This window comes from Vombatus ursinus, unplaced genomic scaffold (genome assembly GCF_900497805.2).
Source record: "Vombatus ursinus unplaced genomic scaffold, bare-nosed wombat genome assembly UNPS02014813.1, whole genome shotgun sequence".
NCBI lineage: Eukaryota > Metazoa > Chordata > Mammalia > Diprotodontia > Vombatidae > Vombatus > Vombatus ursinus.
This window is the reverse complement of record NW_020954591.1, coordinates 12,339,458-12,358,815: the sequence shown is the minus strand read 5'-3', so window position 1 is coordinate 12,358,815 and position 19,358 is coordinate 12,339,458. Positions and strand designations below refer to the sequence as shown.

General features: G+C 35.1%; 1 protein-coding gene across 2 annotated transcripts in view; it reads left to right on the top strand.

Moving 5' to 3' along the window:
• PAN3 (poly(A) specific ribonuclease subunit PAN3) overlaps nucleotides 1-19,358 on the top strand; it is a 139,668-nt gene that overhangs the window by 106,405 nt on the left and 13,905 nt on the right. For both annotated transcript variants that reach the window (XM_027877615.1, XM_027877614.1), the window contains 8 exons: nucleotides 852-909; nucleotides 3,350-3,511; nucleotides 3,762-3,878; nucleotides 3,973-4,074; nucleotides 10,253-10,418; nucleotides 10,960-11,047; nucleotides 16,319-16,458; nucleotides 18,209-18,338. In XM_027877615.1, the coding sequence (XP_027733416.1) occupies nucleotides 852-909; nucleotides 3,350-3,511; nucleotides 3,762-3,878; nucleotides 3,973-4,074; nucleotides 10,253-10,418; nucleotides 10,960-11,047; nucleotides 16,319-16,458; nucleotides 18,209-18,338 (963 nt within the window). The remainder of the gene's footprint in view (nucleotides 1-851; nucleotides 910-3,349; nucleotides 3,512-3,761; nucleotides 3,879-3,972; nucleotides 4,075-10,252; nucleotides 10,419-10,959; nucleotides 11,048-16,318; nucleotides 16,459-18,208; nucleotides 18,339-19,358) is intronic.

The following is a 19,358-nucleotide window of genomic DNA, read 5'->3' as shown; positions in this document are numbered from 1 at the left end:
TATACACATTATGTTTATGTTGAGTATTTTAAGTATCTGAACTTAACTAACAAAAATGAAGTGTTTTGCAAATGAATTAGCACAACTTTTTTGACATAGGTATTTATATAAAAATATCATACTTAAACTTTGAGTTACACTACACTTCCATGAGAATATGCTTTAGCAAATATAGTGTCAGAATTGGAGTTAAAGGAACTGGCCGTTTAGTCCAACCCCCTCATTTTTTCTGACTTTCATATACATACACAAGAGGATTCTTTTGAATCACTCAAGAGGACTAGCATTCTGTTCCCAGCTGGATTTTGTGACTGAGGAAATTACTCATCCTCTTTAAGCCCCTATAAAATGAGGTGGTTGGCTTAGGTGATCTTTAAGGCCTTTCCCGGAGTTAAATCCTGTTGTCTTTATAAATGATTCTGGTAATTCCTATAGTACAGAAGTTGATAGCTGCTATTTAGGACTATTCTAAACATCCAATCAGAAACAGAAAACAAATGGTTTTGTCTACCTCATGTTAGTCTACAAAGCTGTAAATGTTAAAGATGAACTGCTGTATTGTTTCTGGGATTACGTAGAGTTTTATAGAGCTACGTTAATTTCAGGTTAGATTTTAATCATACAGAATTAATAAAGATATATTAGGTTATTGAACCCATAACTCAACTCAGTCTGAATGCAGGTCTGATTACAGAACCTAGATCTTTCACCTCTTCAGAAGTGTTATATTTCATGAATAATGTACATAACTGAGAAACTGAGTATCTGTTTTATTCTGTTATAAGATAAGGAAAATGAGGTTCCAGTAGTTGTGTTCTATATTGTAAGAGTTCCTATATTTTTTCCCTTAGGAGCTGATCAACAGGCATTTAATAACAATGGCTCAAATTGATCAAGCAGATATCCCAGGTAAAAAGCAAATTAACTTGAGAGAGGAAAAAGAGGGAAGGAGAGAGGATGAGATGGAGTATTTTATTCCCTTTTGAGTCCAAACCTGTGACTTCATCAGTGTTCAAGGAGCTATCTCCACTAATCCAGATTGAAAACACCTCTAAAAAGTTGTTGGGGTTTTTTTTTTGTTTGTTTGTTTTTTTAGAAATTTGTCTAGGATTCTCAGGTTAAGTGCTTTGCCCATAGTCTTGTATCTAGTATGTGTCTGAGATAGGACTTAAACCCATTTCTTCCTGATTCCAAGGCCAGCTCTCTACTATATCACACTGCCTTTCTTTGTGAATTATATTTACTGTAATTGCATTATATTCTTACGATTGCTTTGTATAATACAACATAGTTTTATACAGTGTTAAACCAGTTTAAATTATTTGGTTTAGTATTGTCTTGCTTTTACTTATTTTTGGTTTTAAAAAATAGGGTTTTGCAGAGTTCGGTGGGCAACATACTCAGCATGAGTCAGTATTGTTATATGGCTGTCAAAAAAGTGAACGAGATTTTAGGCTGAATTCAGAAAGTGAGTGTCCAGAATGAAGGGAAATGATAGCTTCTCTCTACCTTGTCCTTGTCAGAGAACACACCTGATACATTCAGTTATAGGTATGATATTTTAAGAAGGATGTGGGTAAAGAGGTCAATGAGGGTATTGGAGGACCTCAGGATAGTGCCTCATGATAAATGGTTGAAGGAACTCGGGCTATTGAGCCTGAAGAAGAGAAGATAGATATAGGGAAGGACAAGGAAGATATAACTGTCTTAAAGTATTTGTGGAAGAGAGTGTAGACTTGGTCTGCTTAACTACTGGTAGCAGAAAAAAGAACAATGCATGGAAGTAAGAAAGAGGTAAATTTAGGTTTGATGTCAGAAAAAACTTCCTCATTAGTGGAATTTGCTATCCAGAAGTTGATACTTTACCACTTGCTAGAACTTTGCAGGCAAAAGTTGAACAGCTACTAGTCATATAAGACATAAATGGTTTTAGAGGACATTCTTGTGGGTTAGCCCTTCAGGAATGAGTGAATTGTTACAGAAATTGCCCTCTCCTAATTCTTTGATTGGTATTATTTAGAATCATTTTATGTGCTTTATGTGGAAGTTAATATGTAACTATGTCAAATAATTCAAGAAAAATGCACTTATAAGTTATTTCTACAATCATTTTTGTAGATTATCCTGAGAATAAAGATTTCAATTTCAAACTAAATCATTACCTACTCATCAAATGATGGGGAAAATACACTTTTTCTTTTGTTTTCTGGTAGCTTAAATTGGAAATTTGAAAATTTCTTAGAATAGACATTAACAGTTATGTATCATAAATGAGACCACCTTGAACATGTCTTCTATAAAACTTTTTTGTGACAATTCCTAATAGGATTTCATTCCACTTAATAACTAGAATTTAATTAGCATTTTAAAGTGTGCGAAGCAATATCTGTATCTATTTATATATCTACATCTACATATCTGTATCTAGATATAAAATCTCACTTGATTCTCAAAACAACCCTGGGAGGCTGGTGCTATTATTATTCACTTTTTACAGATGGAGAAACTGATGGGTCAGAAAACTAACAAGTGTCTGAGGCTAGGATTGAACTCACGTCTTCCTGATTCTAAGTCCTGCGCTCTGTGCCCTGTGCCACCTAGCTGACTACTTATTCAAATCAGTGATTACATGTAAAGAGTCAAAATTTTTCTAAATTTAATTTTGTGGTTTTCCTTTTTGAAACTGTTTTAAAGCATTTTTCTGTGATTATGAAATAGCATGGTATAGTTGATAGAACATTGCCTAGGGAGTTAGGAAGACATGGGTTCAAGTCCTTCCTCAACTCTGTCACTTAACCTCTGTGCTTCAGCAACTTTCTTAACAAGAAGTTAAGGACAGGCTGTCAATCTGCAGCTGTAGTGGTTGTTTCCCATACTGAAGAAATCACATGTTTGAACAGTAAATCTGACTTTAATGACTACTTTCAAGAGAGGTGATATGGGCATATTCTACTCCCTTATTGAAGCAAATTATTTTGCATAAAATAAAAATGTTTCTTTAAAATATAATATTGTCTCTTTCAATTTTGCTATGTTAATCTCTCAAAAGCAAAATTGGGAATATTCTGATATTTCTCTTTCCTTGCTTACTTGAGTTATAGTCTGTAACCAAGATGAGAGATTCATGCTAGCTTAAGGCGTGGGACTTCTGTATTTTGGTAACTTTATGGTATGGGTTTCAGAATGCTAAATTATTTTAAGACAGAATGAAAGAATTTGGTTTATAAAACCATTTCTGAATATTTTCTGTGAGTTATAGTACAAAAAGTATTTTTGAATACTTGATTGATACTATTGAATCTTGACAAGTGCTAAGAGTCTAAAGTTATTTCCCTATAAATTGCTATAGCGGTTCCTGCAGAAGTCGACAGCTACCATAGCCTTTTCCCTTTAGAACCACTGCCACCACCTAACCGGATACAGAAATCAAGTAATTTTGGGTATATCACATCATGCTACAAAGCTGTAAACAGCAAAGATGATCTGCCATATTGCCTTCGGAGGATACATGGTAATCAAGATCATTTATCTTTGTTTAAACATTAGTGTATCTAAGTTGATTTAAACAATTCTAAATGTGTTGATTGATTTAAGTTTAAAGTGCAGTAATGAAACAAGTTAGCCTAACTTGAAAATAAGTGTCACACAGTTTATTTTTCAAGTTATAAATGAAGACACTTTTGTTAGGCTGTGATGTGAAAATTCCACTATCTGAATGATGACTATAAAAACAAAATATAATTTTATTTTTCTTTTAATAGGTTTTCGACTTGTTAATACAAAATGTATGGTATTGGTTGATATGTGGAAAAAAATTCAACACTCAAATATTGTAACATTGCGTGAAGTATTTACCACTAAAGCATTTGGAGAGCATTGTGAGTACCTTGTAATTACATTTCTATTGGTGACTTCATTGGCTACTGAAACCAAATTTAAGTAACAAGTTGTATGTTTGTGTTTTATTTTAAGCCCTTGTGTTTGCATATGATTTCCATGCTGGAGGAGAAACTATGACGAGCAGACATTTTAATGACCCTAGTGCTGATGCCTATTTCACAAAGAGAAAGTGGGGTAAGAAAAAGAGAAGCAAGCTGTATTTTAAGAACTACTTAATGCTTCCTAGAAGAGGTGTTATGTTTGTTTATTAGATGTGGATAAATACAACCTTTAATCTTTCGGCTGATGGATCTTATTTCATTTGAATAAAGAGTAGCTGAAAGAAATAGGTTTAGATAGTAGATATTAACTTAATTTTCTTTGAAACGCATTTGTGGGCTTATAGAACAGATGAAGAGGAGAATAGAAGATAAATCCCAACTTTTTAAGAATTAGCATGGGTGATAACAGTATGCTGAATATCTTTTTAAAGATGAAAGTTAGCGTTGGATAGGTAGTCACGCTTCAAAATAAATAGTGAAAAGAATCTTCAAGAAAAATTGAATTTAATCATAGACCCATTCATTTTCTGTTCCTTTTTGCCAGTTGTTTATAAAAAACATGGAGAAATAAAATCACATTTTAATCTCTTGTTGTTTTAGTCTTTTTTTAGTTGTTTCTAAGTCTTTGCAACCCCTTTTGGGGTTTTCTTGGCAAAGATACTGGAGTGGTTTTGCCATTTCCTCCTCCACCCCATTTTACAGATGAGAAACTGAGGCAAACAGGGTTAAATGACTTGCCCAGGGTCACATAGCTGGTGTCTGAGAACAGATTTAAACTCAGGTTTTCCTGACTCTAGGTCCAGCATTCTATCCACTGTGCCACCTAGGTGCCCCATTTTGATCTCATGTTGACATAAAATTTGAGGGAAATAGTTTTATTTTTCCTATGTAGAGAATTTTAAAATTCCATTACAGGTAGGAGATGCAGAATTGATGTCAGTTAAGGTTCTCAGGAAAGGTATTTCTTCTACAGAGAGTTCTTCAGTCTGTGAAAAACACTATTCTAAAAGTGAGCATTTCTTTTAGTAATGGGAGTGAGTGAATACAGATGCATGAGAAATATAAAGTGCTTTTACATAATAGATGTTCACCTGTTGAGTCTCTGAGTTTCTACTCTCTTATTTTCTGATTCTTTGGCTAGTGAAAAGTTTAAGTCTTTTTTTGTTCCTTTATTAAATCTTTGTGTGATGAGATCCCTTCCTCTGTTGTGGTTTTTTTAAAGGTTAAATTCACAATCTCGCAAATGTTTTCAAAGTTGTGGTCTTATGAAGACTGTTCAGATTGCAGAGCCATCTACTCAGGGAAACGACAAAATGAAAATTAAAGAACTTTTTAATCCTTTTTGTTATTTTACTCTCTGATTTCTGACAGTTAAAACAAGAAATTTGTGGTTACACGGCTGTTTCACATAAAATTCTTGGTCGCACAGTGTGGTCAGTTGTATAGTTTTTCATTTTGCTCTGTCATTTGCAAGCACATAGAATTTTGTTAAAAGGGATGTGGTATAGGTACAGCTTTTCCTTGACAGATGAATAATATACTTGTAAGAACTTGGGTTATTTCAGTAATGAACACCTGTGAAATGACTGTTAACTTCTTTAATTTATAGATTTCTTCTGGTGCTTCTGTATTTACTGTTTTGGTATGTTGAGCATATTAAATATGATAAATATAGCATTTTCCCAGGAGTCAAGTATTCATTTTTATCATAAATCTGTCAGTTTTTCTAATTATTAAAACACTGCTTTAGTGATAGTTTATTTTAAGCTGAAAGCATCATATATTAAAGAGATATAAAATTGAATAAAATGCTTTTCATGTGCAATTGCATGGCAAAGCAATTTCTCATGCAAGTATTTCCAAACTGTAGCCTTTTGGCAAAGAGTCCTTTTTTGTACTAAATCTAGATGACCCAAGCATTTGGATAATTAAATGAACCCACAGTGTGGGATGGATGTAATATCTTAAGTTTTTTTTTAGTGTCATCAAGTTAAAACATAAATTTCTTTGCCTTCATTTGAAATTTTTCTTTCTAAATGACCAAAAACCTGAAACATTAAAGGAAATTGTGATCTTCTTCATTAGTGAAATGGTACATATGCATTGAGGAGTTGTGTCAGGCCAGTGGTCCATTTTTCTTAACTTAACTATTTAAAATTGATGACACACTACTAGTTGTAGGATGATTAGAAACCATGCTTCTCACAGACATGAATTGTTTTTTTTAGGAGGCAGCCCATTAGCTCTTTGTAAGAATGTTATACTGTATACTTTACAAAGAGAAGGTCAGATGTGAATTTTATCTATTTCTAAATTACTCTAAGAGAATTCACGTGTTGACAAGAAGAGTTTTCTCTTGGCAGCAACTGATACGATTTTCATTCTTCTTAGTGTCTTAACTAGCTTTTGTTGTTGGGAAACATGGTGAATCCTAAACTTAAAAGGAGGAGAAGTTCTAGTTCTATCACTTGAAAAAGACTTTTAGTGTAACAGTAGCTTCTTTGAGATGATTTCTCTACTTCTTCCTCAGCAATGTGCAGAGATGGTTATAATTATTGAATCTTACCTCCTAGAAGTTTTCTGTTTCCATATTCATGGATGTTGAAATTCCTATATCTGATATTAATCTTTTCTTTTATCTTTCTCTGTTTCTTACAACTCCTTGCCCTGTTGCCATTCTTTTTTGTGACTTTCCAGTTCCTCATCTTTTTCCCAAGGCCATTACCACTAAACTGGCTACATTCTCTCCCTTTCCTTTCCCATTTTGACCTCTTGGTGGACTAGGTCAACTCTACAATATCATGCACATTCAGTTCTCTTGCTTATATGATATTGTCTTGCCAAGCACTAACTCTGGATTACTCTCACCATCTATTACCTTCAATTCTGAATTCAGTTCAGTTCCATTCATCACTGAACAGAGCTGGAGAAAATCACAAAACCTTGCTAACCAGAACAACTACTACAGAGTTGTGTTGTACAATCCTACCTGGGCTGTCACTGCAGCAAGGTACTTCTTTTACATCTCCTTAATTGAATGGCTATCTCATTCATCATATCAGCTATTTTAAAACTTTGCATCCCTCCCAAATTACCCCATTCTCCTACCTTCTCAGCTGAGAACTTTGCCTCATACTTCACTGAAAAAATTGAAACCATTCACCAAGAGCCACTTCTTTTCCTCTCCTCCTCATTTTACATCACTCAGATGTCTTCTCTCATTATTTCCTACTTTACTCCTGACTCACATGAAGAGGTGACCCTTATTGCCAAGGCAAATCCTTCTATGTGCATCCTCCATCCCATTCTATCTATGGTCTTCAGCACCATATTGCCCCCTCTGATATCCTCACTCCTTCATCAGTCTTTATTCTGTATATACTTACTGCCTCTCTGCTGCCTGAGAAACAGGCCTATGTCTCCCTCATCCTTAAAAAAAATACTCACTTGATCCAGCCCCTTGGCTATCACCCCATATCTCTCCTTACTTTCATGGCTAAATTGTTTGAGAAAAGATGACTGCACATCTTTCCTTTTTTATTGCCTTCTGAATTCCGTGCACTTTAGTTTCCAACCTCATCATTCAACTGAAACTGCTCTCTCCTAAAATATGGATGATTTCTCGAATGCCAAACTAATGGTCTTTTCTCAGTACTCAGACTTCTTTGTCTATTAGCCTTGGACACTGTTCACCCTCTTCTCCTTGATTCTCTCTCTTAGATTTTTTTTGAGGCACTGCTCTCTCTTTGATTCTCCTTCCTTTCTAACTACTTCCCCTCACTCTCCTTTGTGGGATCTTTTTCCAAATCAGACCCAGTAAACACGGTGTTCCCTAGGGCTCTGTCCTGGGCGTTCTTCTCACTATATACTATTTCGCTTAGGTCTTAGTTCTTCTCATTATACACTATTTTGCTCAGTGTTGATCTCATCTCCCTTGGATTTATTTATCTCCATGCAGATGATTCTCAGATCTATTTATCCAGCCCTAACCTCTTTCCTGATTTCTGCTTCAGAATCTCCAACTGCTTTTTTTGTCGTCTCTAACTGAATGTCCTATAGACATCTTAAACTCCACATGTTTAAAATAGAACTTATCTTTTCCTCAAAATCCTCCCTCATTCCTGGCTTCCCTACAGTTGGGATTACCATTGTCCTTCTCAGCCTCCATCTTTGGCTTTTTAATCTCTCAACTCCCAGCCCCTATTTCCCAATCCATTTTTTTCCCATTTCCTGTCCTGTCTTTTTAACATATAACATCACTTCTCTCCTGATGCTGCTGTGGGGATTTTCGTAGGTCTGGTAATGTCATTCCCCCTCACCCACCTTCAGTAAATCCAGTGGCTCCCTGTTACTTCCATCATCAAATATAAAATCCTATGTTTTTTAAAGCCCTTCATAATCTGATCCCTTCCTACCTTTCCAGTCTTCTTGCACTTTATTCTCCTTCATGTATCCTACCGTCTAATAGCATTAGTCTTCTTGCAGTCCCTCACAAAACACCCTCCATCTCCCAACTTTGTGTATTTCACTGGCTGTCTCCCATGCTTGGAATGTGTCCCTCCTTATCTCTGCCTCTGGGCTTCCGAACTCAACTCAGCTCCTACCTTTTGCAAGAGACCGTTCCAACTTCCTTCATCCCCACAGGTAGTGTTTTTCCCTCTAAGAGTGCCTCCAATTTGTCCTTTATATATTTTGTTCATACAAAGTTGTTTGCATGTTGTCTCCCTGGTTAGATTGTGAACTGCTTTCCGGCAGTGTCCTTTTTTAATTTTCTTTGTATTTCTAGTACTTCGCACAGTTCCTGGCACATATTAAGTACTTACCAAATGCTTGCTGACTTGACTGAGGCACAGTTTGAGTGATTAGAACCATTGTAACAATTGAGAAGTCTAGAATAATATTTCTAAAGTTGTAGGGAAATATTACTTGAGAAGAAAATTTAAAGCCAGATTTTGTGCCTTATATATCATGGGCACTGCATCATTTAAAAATCACTATATATCATTGTGTCATATAGCTACTGCTTATAAGCAAGTCTGGATAATAACTTTTTATGTTTTAGTAGTAATATGCATTATTAGCTATGAATTTAATTTCATTTAAGATAATTACAACTCTTTAAAATTTGTCAGTGCCTATAATATTTTCTTTTGTAAGTAAACTGCTTCTGAAAGCTTTTTGTGATTGCAGACATCACTTAAACACCCTTTTTAAAAAAGAGTTGGTAGGGGAAAGGTCATGGAATATTATCCAGAACCAAAAGATATTATGGATTGTTTATTCTCATTCTTTCTTTCTACAGCTCTACTCTATTTTGTATGTTTGTTGACTAACTTTTGGCCTGAATTGTTGCCTAACCCTAAGGCATATGGAGTGAGTGGTTGTTTCTTAGTGCTCTTGATAAAATTGTAAGATCAAATCCAGACATAGCATTTTAAAAATGACCAGTAATGAGATGTGAACAATCTTTTCTTCATTGTTCTGAAAATCAAGGTCCTTTCCCTGTTTCCAGTTCCCCAGGCAATCCATTATGTGAAGTTCCTCACAGTGACCTATGTTCTTTTTTTCTCCTATGCTTTCATTTGCTACTTTGCTGCTGTCACCTACTCATCCCTACTTATCTTCTGCCTCCTTTGGTGATTGTGGTTAAATGTTTAGGAAGATTTTCCTTAAAATAATTAATTGTTTCCGCTGGTTTTCCATTGACCAAGACCCCATATTTTTATTAATGATTTTATAAGGTGCACAGATATGTGATCACAATTGAGTATGATTCTTGAATATGTATGCAATTCAACACTTAATCTGCAGAAAACAACAGCAGTGATATTCCCTGAATGATCAGTTACAATGTAACTGTAATTATACATTCTTGAGTGAAATAGGGAGATCTCTTACTCTTATTTAAAGTGACATTTAATCATTGTTGAATATGCTCATACTAGGCAAGTGCAGACCCTTTAAATAAAAGAAGAAATTACATTTCTTGTTTTTAGAGTATGTGAAAGATGTTACCTAATGTGGAAATTTGAGGGTTTTAAAATTGCTTAGTTACATATAATTATCATCTTAATTAAGAGTCCATATTTTAAACTATAGTTTTGAAATTTTCATTTTCTGCTTTTTTTTTTATTCTTTTAACAACTTAAGTTCCTACACTGTGCGGAACTCTATGCTAGACTGTATGTTGTGCCTTTATTTTCTCTTTCTGATTTTGGGATGTATTTTTTTAATCTTATGGTTGAAATTAAAGCTTTATGATATAATGCATGTAAATTTTGTTTGTTTGTTTGTTTTGCTTTGCTTTTTAGGTCAGCATGATGGACCATTACCAAGACAGCATGCTGGGTTATTGCCAGAGTCTCTTATCTGGGCGTATGTTGTCCAGCTCAGCTCTGCTTTGAGAACTATTCATACAGCAGGATTGGCATGTCGTGTTATGGACCCAACAAAGATTCTGATAACTGGCAAAACAAGGTACCCACATCATTCTTTGTGTTTTGTTGTTTTCTACTCGGTTAGCAGTATTTGAGGAATTAGTAATATTTTAAATATTAGTCATTTATATTTTAATCTTGCCTTTTTGTATATCCTATTCAGGTATCTTGTTTTGAATGAATTCTTCTTTATTTGATGTGTGCTTGAAAAATTTTGTCAGCAGAAGGTCGTAAAATTAAGAAAAATAACTTTTAGTACCATCTAAAAAGTACACAGGAACCTTCTTTATAAAACCTAAGAAGTTGTCATTTGGGTGAAGAGAGAGGATGTGGGAGGGGGAAGAGAAGAGTGGGACTCTTTAACACCCATGCCTCATGAAGGCTGTTTTGCAACATATGGTTGTTTCAGGGGCATAGTTTAACCCAGATGTTATCTGAATTCCTTTGGTAATGAGATTTGCCATTATTTGAGAAAAATAAAAATTTAAATATAGATAATTCTAGAAGAAATACATTTCATGTAATATATAAATAGAAAAATTGATTTCTCTCTCTCTTCCCTAATTCTTTGGTTCTTAAAGGTTGCGAGTAAATTGTGCTGGCATTTTTGATGTTTTAACATTTGATAACAGTCAGAATAATCCATTGGCACTAATGGCTCAATTCCAGGTAAGTTTAACACTGATATGGTCTTTACCATTTTATGCTAGGTCTATTTGATTTTCTTACTTTTAAAAAAGTAAATATTTAATTTCAAAACTATTTTGCTTTTGCAAACTTTTCAATTATCTCTCATTTGAGACTGTAAAACTTGTTATGATGCCTCAAGAGTTGACCTTGGGAATATCCAAAATTTAATGGAAATGTCAGCCAAGGCTTCTTCAGATTCAACTAACATCACATGCTTTTTGTATATAAAGCATTATGCTGAATATTGTTTGAGATACAGAATTTAGGTAAGATGATTTGGATCTGGCCTTTGTGTTGTCTTCAGTATAGGCACCAACCATACACTCAGTTTTTTTCATTTAATTTACTGCAGTTAAAAATAGAGATTAAATTTTTTGTGTGTGTGTTAAGGCAGTTAACTGAAATATATATAAACATAAAATGATCAGTCAGATGAATGTATTGCTTGTACTATTCATGTCACAGTCCCATTCCTTATTTCTGCCAAGAGGTCCTATTGAATTCACTTTTTAAAAATACAGTATTCTGTGTCACTGATACCTTTGTCTCCTGTTTCTTACCTTCATCTTGAGGATTATTTTTCCTTCCTAACTAAAATTTAAGGTATGCATAATGGGAAGTCAAATTCATTGTGTATTTTGAAAATATTTATTGAGGAACTAACCTGTTTAAAGAAACTGAGTTCTTACAAGTAGGATTTTTTTTTCATATTTGTTTTTTTAACATTCATTTTTAAAATTTTGAGTTTCAAATTTTCCCTCTCTCTCTCCCCTTCTCCACCCATTGAGAAAACAAACAATATGAAAGTAAAATGTTTTATGTAACCAAAGTCTGGAACTTCATTTGATTTATGCATTATTGATTAGTGACTATCCATATCATCCAAAATAATTTTGACTTTGGATATTTAGCTTTTTAAAATAATTTCCTAATAAGAAAATAATAAGCATGCCATTTTTTGAGAGAGGGTCGAAGACTAGGGATTTTCTTATTGGAAGAATACTCTTTCAAGGTGTAGTTGTTCGGCAGTTTAAAGCAAATTCATCATTTTCCATAATATTTGCTGTTGCAATATTTTATGATATATTAATAAATTTAAGTGCCCATTCATATAAGACATAGTTAAGCTCTTTCTAAGGTACAAGATTTTCCATTTACAAATTATTTTTATTTCTTTAAATAAAAATTAACTGATTCAATTGAAAACAACTTTGATAGCAGAATATATTGACATGTAAAGAACAATGAAAAATAATCATCTCTTCCCAACTTTGTTATACTGTCTGCTTTTCTTATTTGTACGTTAAGTGTTTAGATGAAAAAAAAATGAAACTTGATTTCAATTGGAAATATCAGTAGCTTTCCTTTTATTCCTCTTAAGGACATAAAAAAGGGACAGGAAACAGCCAGAGGCAGTGTTTTGGTTTGGTTTGGTTTCCTATGTTAGTTTCTGAACCAGAATTTTCTTAATGAACCAAAGGAAATAGACATTTAGACAAAATAGATTGTCTGAATTAAAAAGAACTGACATGTAGCTGTGTACACTTTCATGGCAGTTTATTACTGTTTCCTCATCTCTCCCACCCTCATATCTCTCCCACATCCTCAGTCATTTTTCCAGTAATATCACCTGGATATTGGGCAGTGCAGGGAATAGTCTGTCTTCATTTCTTTTTCCCAGCATGTCTTTCTTTCCTCAATTTGAGTTCCTCTTCCTGCCCTAAATTGTACTTTTTTCATTCCATTTGTGAGCTAAAAAGTGATCCTAATCCTAAGTCCAGTGATTTTAGTATCACGAAAAAGCCAAGTCAGAAATTTTGAATTAGCTAGACATTGCAAAGAACTGGTGAAATCAACTTCTAAAAGTCCTTTTATGTGCATAGAAATCTACACATTGGTGGAGATTTTTACTGAAGTACCAACATTCAGAGGGAATGCTAAGTAGTTTTTCATTTAATTTCATTATTTTTATTTTATTTATATGTTAATAGAGACACAGTATTCCTTAACGTTTAAAATAGAAATATATGTTATTTCAGATATAATGTGGAATAAAATAGGCTTCTGTGGCTATTTAAGAACCTGTTTTTTTCTTTATATTTAAGTTTATGATATGTTTCTTTTTCTTTTCTCTACTCTGTATTTGAGTCTAAAATTTAAAAAACAACAAACCTCTTTTTTAAGGGTAAATGTGTTCTGAGTTCCTGATATCTTCATTTCAAACTCACTTTTATAATCCATAAAACCAAACAAGCCGGAAATTGGAAATAAAATAGTACTAGTAGTCTTTTCCTCCCCTCCTAACTCGCTGCTCTAGCATTATTGCCCACTTAGTTGAAAGGTAATAGTAGGATGTGGGTTTTTTGGGTTTGGGTTTGGATTTTGTTTTGTTTTTGTTGAGCCCAGTTAACTAACCTTTAACTTTTCATTTGGTTTCTTAAATAGTAAAAGATTTCGCTGTGTGTGTGTGTGTGTGTGTATGATACCTACACATGTGTTTCTTTACAACTTATGGCATGAACAGAGAGGAAAGAAATAGTCACAGAAGGGGGAGTGTGATTGACAGAAAAGAGGGTACATGAGAAAAGGAGTGCATTGTTTCTTCCAGTCTATTTTTCATAGTCTGTTTCAGACACGTGAATAGAGACTGATTTACAGTAAAATGGACATAAGTAGAGCCATAGATAGAATCAGAGAAAGAAATCAAGAATTGAAAACCAGGAAGAAACTGAAAATGAGTTTGGGGGGAAACCCCCAGAATGCAACAAATGGGGGGAAAACAGATGGAGGTAAGAAGCAAAATAACAAATGGAAAATATTTAGTTGAGAAATGATTTTTTAAAAAGGAAAGTTACTGAGATACTGTAATGTTAACCATATTATTTTAAAATTAAGCAGTGAGATGGTAAATCTTTTTGAGATGATAAATTTGAATCCTGGATTGGGATTTCCCAGAGTCACCCTAAATATCTTTTTAAAAGTGAGATTTTCTACCTTGAGTCAGATTCAGGGAGATGGTAGAAAAAATATCTTAAATATCCACTTACTTTTAAACCTGTTCAGGCTACTTACTGCCTTGGTTCTTACTTGCCAGTCTTACATCAGGATGTGAAGGAGGAGACCAAGAACATGGGAGTGCTCACAGGAGCAATAGCACAGGGTGAAGCTGTGCCTTGGACATTGCATTACTGCTCAGGGTGGGGAAGAAATGGAGTGGGTAGGTACATACTAGCCAAACACTTGTCTTAAATTACTAGTGAGTAACCTTCATCTGAATGATGCATACATTTGAATTGAAATGTCTGCATCAATGAATACACCAGAATTTAATGAAATTATATATGACCTGTTCTCTGTTATCTACATTTTCTAGGCTTTTATTATGAAATGGGGATAACTTTGTACTGTTTTTCCTCTTGGTTCAATATCTCAAAGTCTAAGTGACCCAAGAGAAATGTTTCTTCCCCCTTGCTGTGGCACTGTTTCCATAGTAGCATCCCCCAGATGTCAGTGTCAGGAGCAAGAGTCCTTTCATAAAATCATCGATTTAGAACCAGGAAAGATCTTACAGGCCATCACATCCAACCCTCTCATTTAATCAGTGAAGAAGCTGAGACTGAGAGAGGTTCAGTGACTTGCCATGGGTCACACAGCTGGTGTGAGTGTCTGAGGGAAAATGTGAACTGAGATCTTCCTGACTCCACTCCAAGCCATCTCACTGCCCAGAAGACTTTTCCCCATTATACCTTTTCTCTCCTTCCTTCTCCTCCTCCCCCTGCCCTCCTCTCCTCCCTTTTACCCCTGCCCAACCCAGGCTCTCAAAGCTGTGTCATTAAGCAAAACTCTTACACCTAACCAGAATCACTCATCCATACAACTGCAAACATCCTCCGTTGGTTTCTGTCTTGTGCACTTCACTTACCTTGAAGGTGAGCCTTTACCTTCAGAACACTCAATCCCAACTGCTAATCTGTTGTGAAGTTTTTACTTTTAAAGAATAATAGTTTTTGATTTATAAAACTGGGGGAAGTCTCACCTTAGTAAACTGTTTTTTTTATTACTTAAATTGACTTGTTTTTAAACTTACGATGTCTCATTGAAAATATCATGATGCAAATTGTGGCATATGGTGTCAAAATTTCTTTTAGGTAATATCTTGAAGTCATTAGTCTTATTTTCTTTAATCTTTAGTGGGATTGAGTGATTTATGCCTGCTCAGTAGGTTGGACTCCAGCTATCCCGTGGAAATTCAGTAGGTGAATAGCTGCGTAGGTAGGCTGAAGCAAAAGAGGCAGCTTGGTTCGTGGGGGGCAGACACCTGGTCTCAGAGTCAGGAAGGCCTGGGTTCAAGTCCCATCTCTGACAGAGACTGGAAGTAAGTTCCTGGACAAGTCACTTAACCTCTCATGTTCTAGAAAACTTTCTAAAAATGTAAGCTTCAGATTTAGGGAAGATGCCAGCCTGCATTGGTAAAGGGGAATTCCTTATAGCAATGAAATCACAGGTCCAGTTCCTATAGTTTGGGCTAGGAGACTTCTCACATCATAGGATAAACCAAAATATCCAATGGGGCATGTTCTATTTCTGTAATGAGCAGTTCTGAAATTATTCCATTCTCCCTTGCATTTGTCTCAGTTGCCTGTGAATTAGGTTTGCTTGGAGTGAGTACTCTGTTCCTTTAAAGATGTAGGGTGCTCACCCCCAAATCACTTCTTACTACAAACATCCACTTAAATTAAAGTTCTGGAGTGTTAGCAAGAAAAGATTATCTTGTAAAGGGAAGACAGGGTTGTTACAGGACTTAAGACCTGTAGGGGAATACCTGAAGTAGTTTGTTCTTTAGAAATGAAGACAGGTTGGGTATCAGTGAGGTTTGCAGAATCCTAATTGGTGGAGAGATCAGGCTCTAAACTAGCAGTGTTCTTCAGTGGGAGCTTCTCTTTAGATTAGTGGACAGATCTCCCAGATTCAGTAAAGCAGTATAAAATTTCCTATTTCAAATGGTGGTAATCATGGGTAACAAGTTAGAGCTACCTATGAATCAGTTTCTAATAGGAAAATTTAAGCTTTATGAAAACGAGCCTAAAGAAATCAGTAATTCAGTAGTTTAACTTTGAATGCTCTTGACTTGCTTGATGTAAATGACTAAAGTGCCATTGCTCTTTCCTGGAAGGCAAAGTAATATCAATGCATTAAACATCTATCTCTATGAGATTAAAGTTAAAAGTTATGTTCATTCTTTCATGTCAGCAAGCAGATCTGATGTCATTAGGAAAAGTTGTGTTGGCTTTGGCTTGCAACTCTTTGGCAGGAATTCAGCGGGAAAATTTGCAGAAAGCAATGGAACTGGTGACAATCAACTATTCCTCTGATCTGAAGAATCTGATTTTGTAAGTTTTAAATACAATGAGCTAAAAAGATTATCATAGACTCTGTGGAATATGACCAAAATGTAGGCTTAAGAATTAATCCAGACATCTTTTCCATGTGTTGTTTTGATAGTGAAACAACCTATATGACTTACCCTTTAAAAATAAACCACTTTTTTTTTTTTTTTAGCAAACCTGCATTCTAATTTATTCATCATTATTGCTAACCATATATTCTCCTTGGAATAAATCCAAAAACATAATCAAATGAGTTAATTGATAATTAAAATCATAAAACTGTAAGAGCTTATTGAGTTTTTTTCTGAAATTATTACTATTAGTCACATGAAACTGGTTTATTCTAGGTAGATAATTTCATATTATAGATATTTGCTCTTTTGAATACCCCGATATAGATACAGATGTTAAGGTTTTTTTATTTTTAAGTTCGGTAAGTTTTTTGATTAAGTTGGTCAAAGGGACAACTAGGCAGCCTTTAAGAAGATGCCCAGAATTCCCCTTTTTGACAGAAGTACCTATAAGCACTGATATGTCAGAAGAGCACAGGCCAGTGGAGTGTCCTATGGCCATAGAACATGAAGCCTTCAGGGGACTTGGCCTGTAGAATTGACCTGGCTAGTGAGTTTGAATTGGATTTGATGAAGGTCTGTGGCCCCGAGCTATCATAGATTATCCGTTCCAGATCCAAGTTACCCAGGGAAATTGTGAAGGAGTGGGTGGTATCCTAGCTCCTTAGTGTTATAAGACACTATAGCAGATATCAGAAAGTCTGTATTAAACTAATAATAAGCCCTTTAAAATCTTCCCGAAGTAATTTGGAAATCCTAAAGTCCTTTAAATGCTGGTAAGACCCTTCTCAGGGACTGCAGTTTCAGACAAGTGAACTTTCAAGTATATAAAAACTTACGTTTGTATAGCTCTTTAAGGTTTCAAAATCACTTTTCCCACAGCAACCCTGTGATGTAGGTTGTGCATATATTACCTCCAGTCTGGAGATGCGGAAACTGAGGCTATGGCATTAAACTTGTCCCAACTGACAGAGTTCTATAGCCTTGGATGGGCCAGGATCTTTCTGTAACCATTTTGTCACGTGTGGACCACAGGGGGCTTCCCACATTGCACTACTATTGATAGCACTGGTGTGCAAGAGAGGGAGGTTTGCTTGGTGTCAGGTGTCTGATTGATTCCATTAACATGCAGGTATGATGATTTGTCCATATCTTGTTTCAGTGTTAAGTATTTTACCTTCATATATTATGACAGTAGTGATTCCTAAACAGTATTGTAACAGCCAGGGTGCTTATTAATAATGGTATGTCTCAGTACACTGGTTTTAACTTTCTAAAGCTGTGACTCAGTTGATATTAGGTGAATTGAAGCTCAATCTTTGGTTTTGAAAGTTGTCGTTCAAAAGTAGTAGAAAAAAAGCTTTTGTTTTCAATGAAAGTTCATCACAGCTTTCTCATCAGGCATTATTTTGAGGAAGAGTGTGAGAAAGGAAAGAGTTTAAACCTGACCCTACCCAACCTCCCCTTCTTATTTCCATGACAGCAGGAAATTAAGAGGAAAGGTATGTTTTCTGCTTCTCCATTGGTTCTTAAAATTTTTTAGGGGAAAGAAATATGACCATTAATATTTAAGAAATAACTTCTTTTAGAAGATGAAATGCTTTCTAAGATATGTTTATACCACTATGATAACAACTATTTACTTGTGATATCTTCAAGTGACTCCTCTTTATTGTTTGTAGGTATTTGCTGACTGACCAAAACAGGCTACGAAGTGTAAATGATATCATGCCAATGATTGGTGCTCGATTCTATACTCAATTGGATGCTGCTCAAATGCGAAATGATGTCATAGAGGAAGACCTAGCCAAGGTAAAAAAGTAATCATCCACACATATGTGTTTTCTTTGTATAGAGCAAAAGGTATGTTACACAAATATTTTAAGGTTCATAGTTCTCCAAACTACATTTTAGCCAAACTAAGTATATATTATTTAAAATTTTAATGCCTTTTGAGCATTCTGTTTTCTCCATAGTACTGTTGTTACCCCACAATTCTGTTTTAACATAATCTGGAAGAAAGGAGTTCCAATTCTATAAGTATTTCTTATGTGTAGGACATTTTGCTAATCCTGAGAGATGCATAGTTTAGAAAAGAAATAATCTTTGTCCTAGTAGAATTTGCAATTTAGTCTGATAAGGGCATGTGACATGCGCAACTTCAACAGAATTGCTGGGAAATTTGAGAGGAAAAGGTCATTACCAACTAGAAGAAGGAGGGAAGTGATTTTTTAATAGGTGTTTTAAAAGGTAGGTAGGGAGTCAGTATGGAAGGGAGCATTGAATCTGTTTAGCAAATACCTGTTAGGTGCCTCTTGTTGACAGAAACTCATGCTAGGTGTTGTTGGACTAGGAGAGACTGCTGTCATAATGAAAGAGAATGGCTGGAGAAAAGCCACAGAGGGGGGAAGAAGGCAGCTTGGCTGTGCTGTGGAATGTGCTCAAAGGGGAGTCTCACAATCAGTGATCATAAGTCCAGTTTGATACTGTCATGTGTGTAAAGTAGAGAATAAGGACAAGGATTCATTTGAAGAATGTGTAAAGGAGAGTAAGGTATCATGATGCTGGAAAGTAGGTTTGGCGCAAGGTTATAAAAGGCTTTAAAAACCAAAGGGAGGAATTTATATTTGGTTCAGATGGCAATAGAGTCATTGGAGTTTATTGAGCTGGAGAGTTGAGGCTTGGAAAATCACTTCAACAGTTGTATCAAGTGTGGATTGGAGAGACTTGAGGCAGGGAGACCAATTTGGGGGTTCTTTTAGTAAGTAGTCTGGATGAGAGGTGATAAGGGCCTGAGCTAGAGCAGTAGCTGTGTCAGAGAAAAAAGGAAAG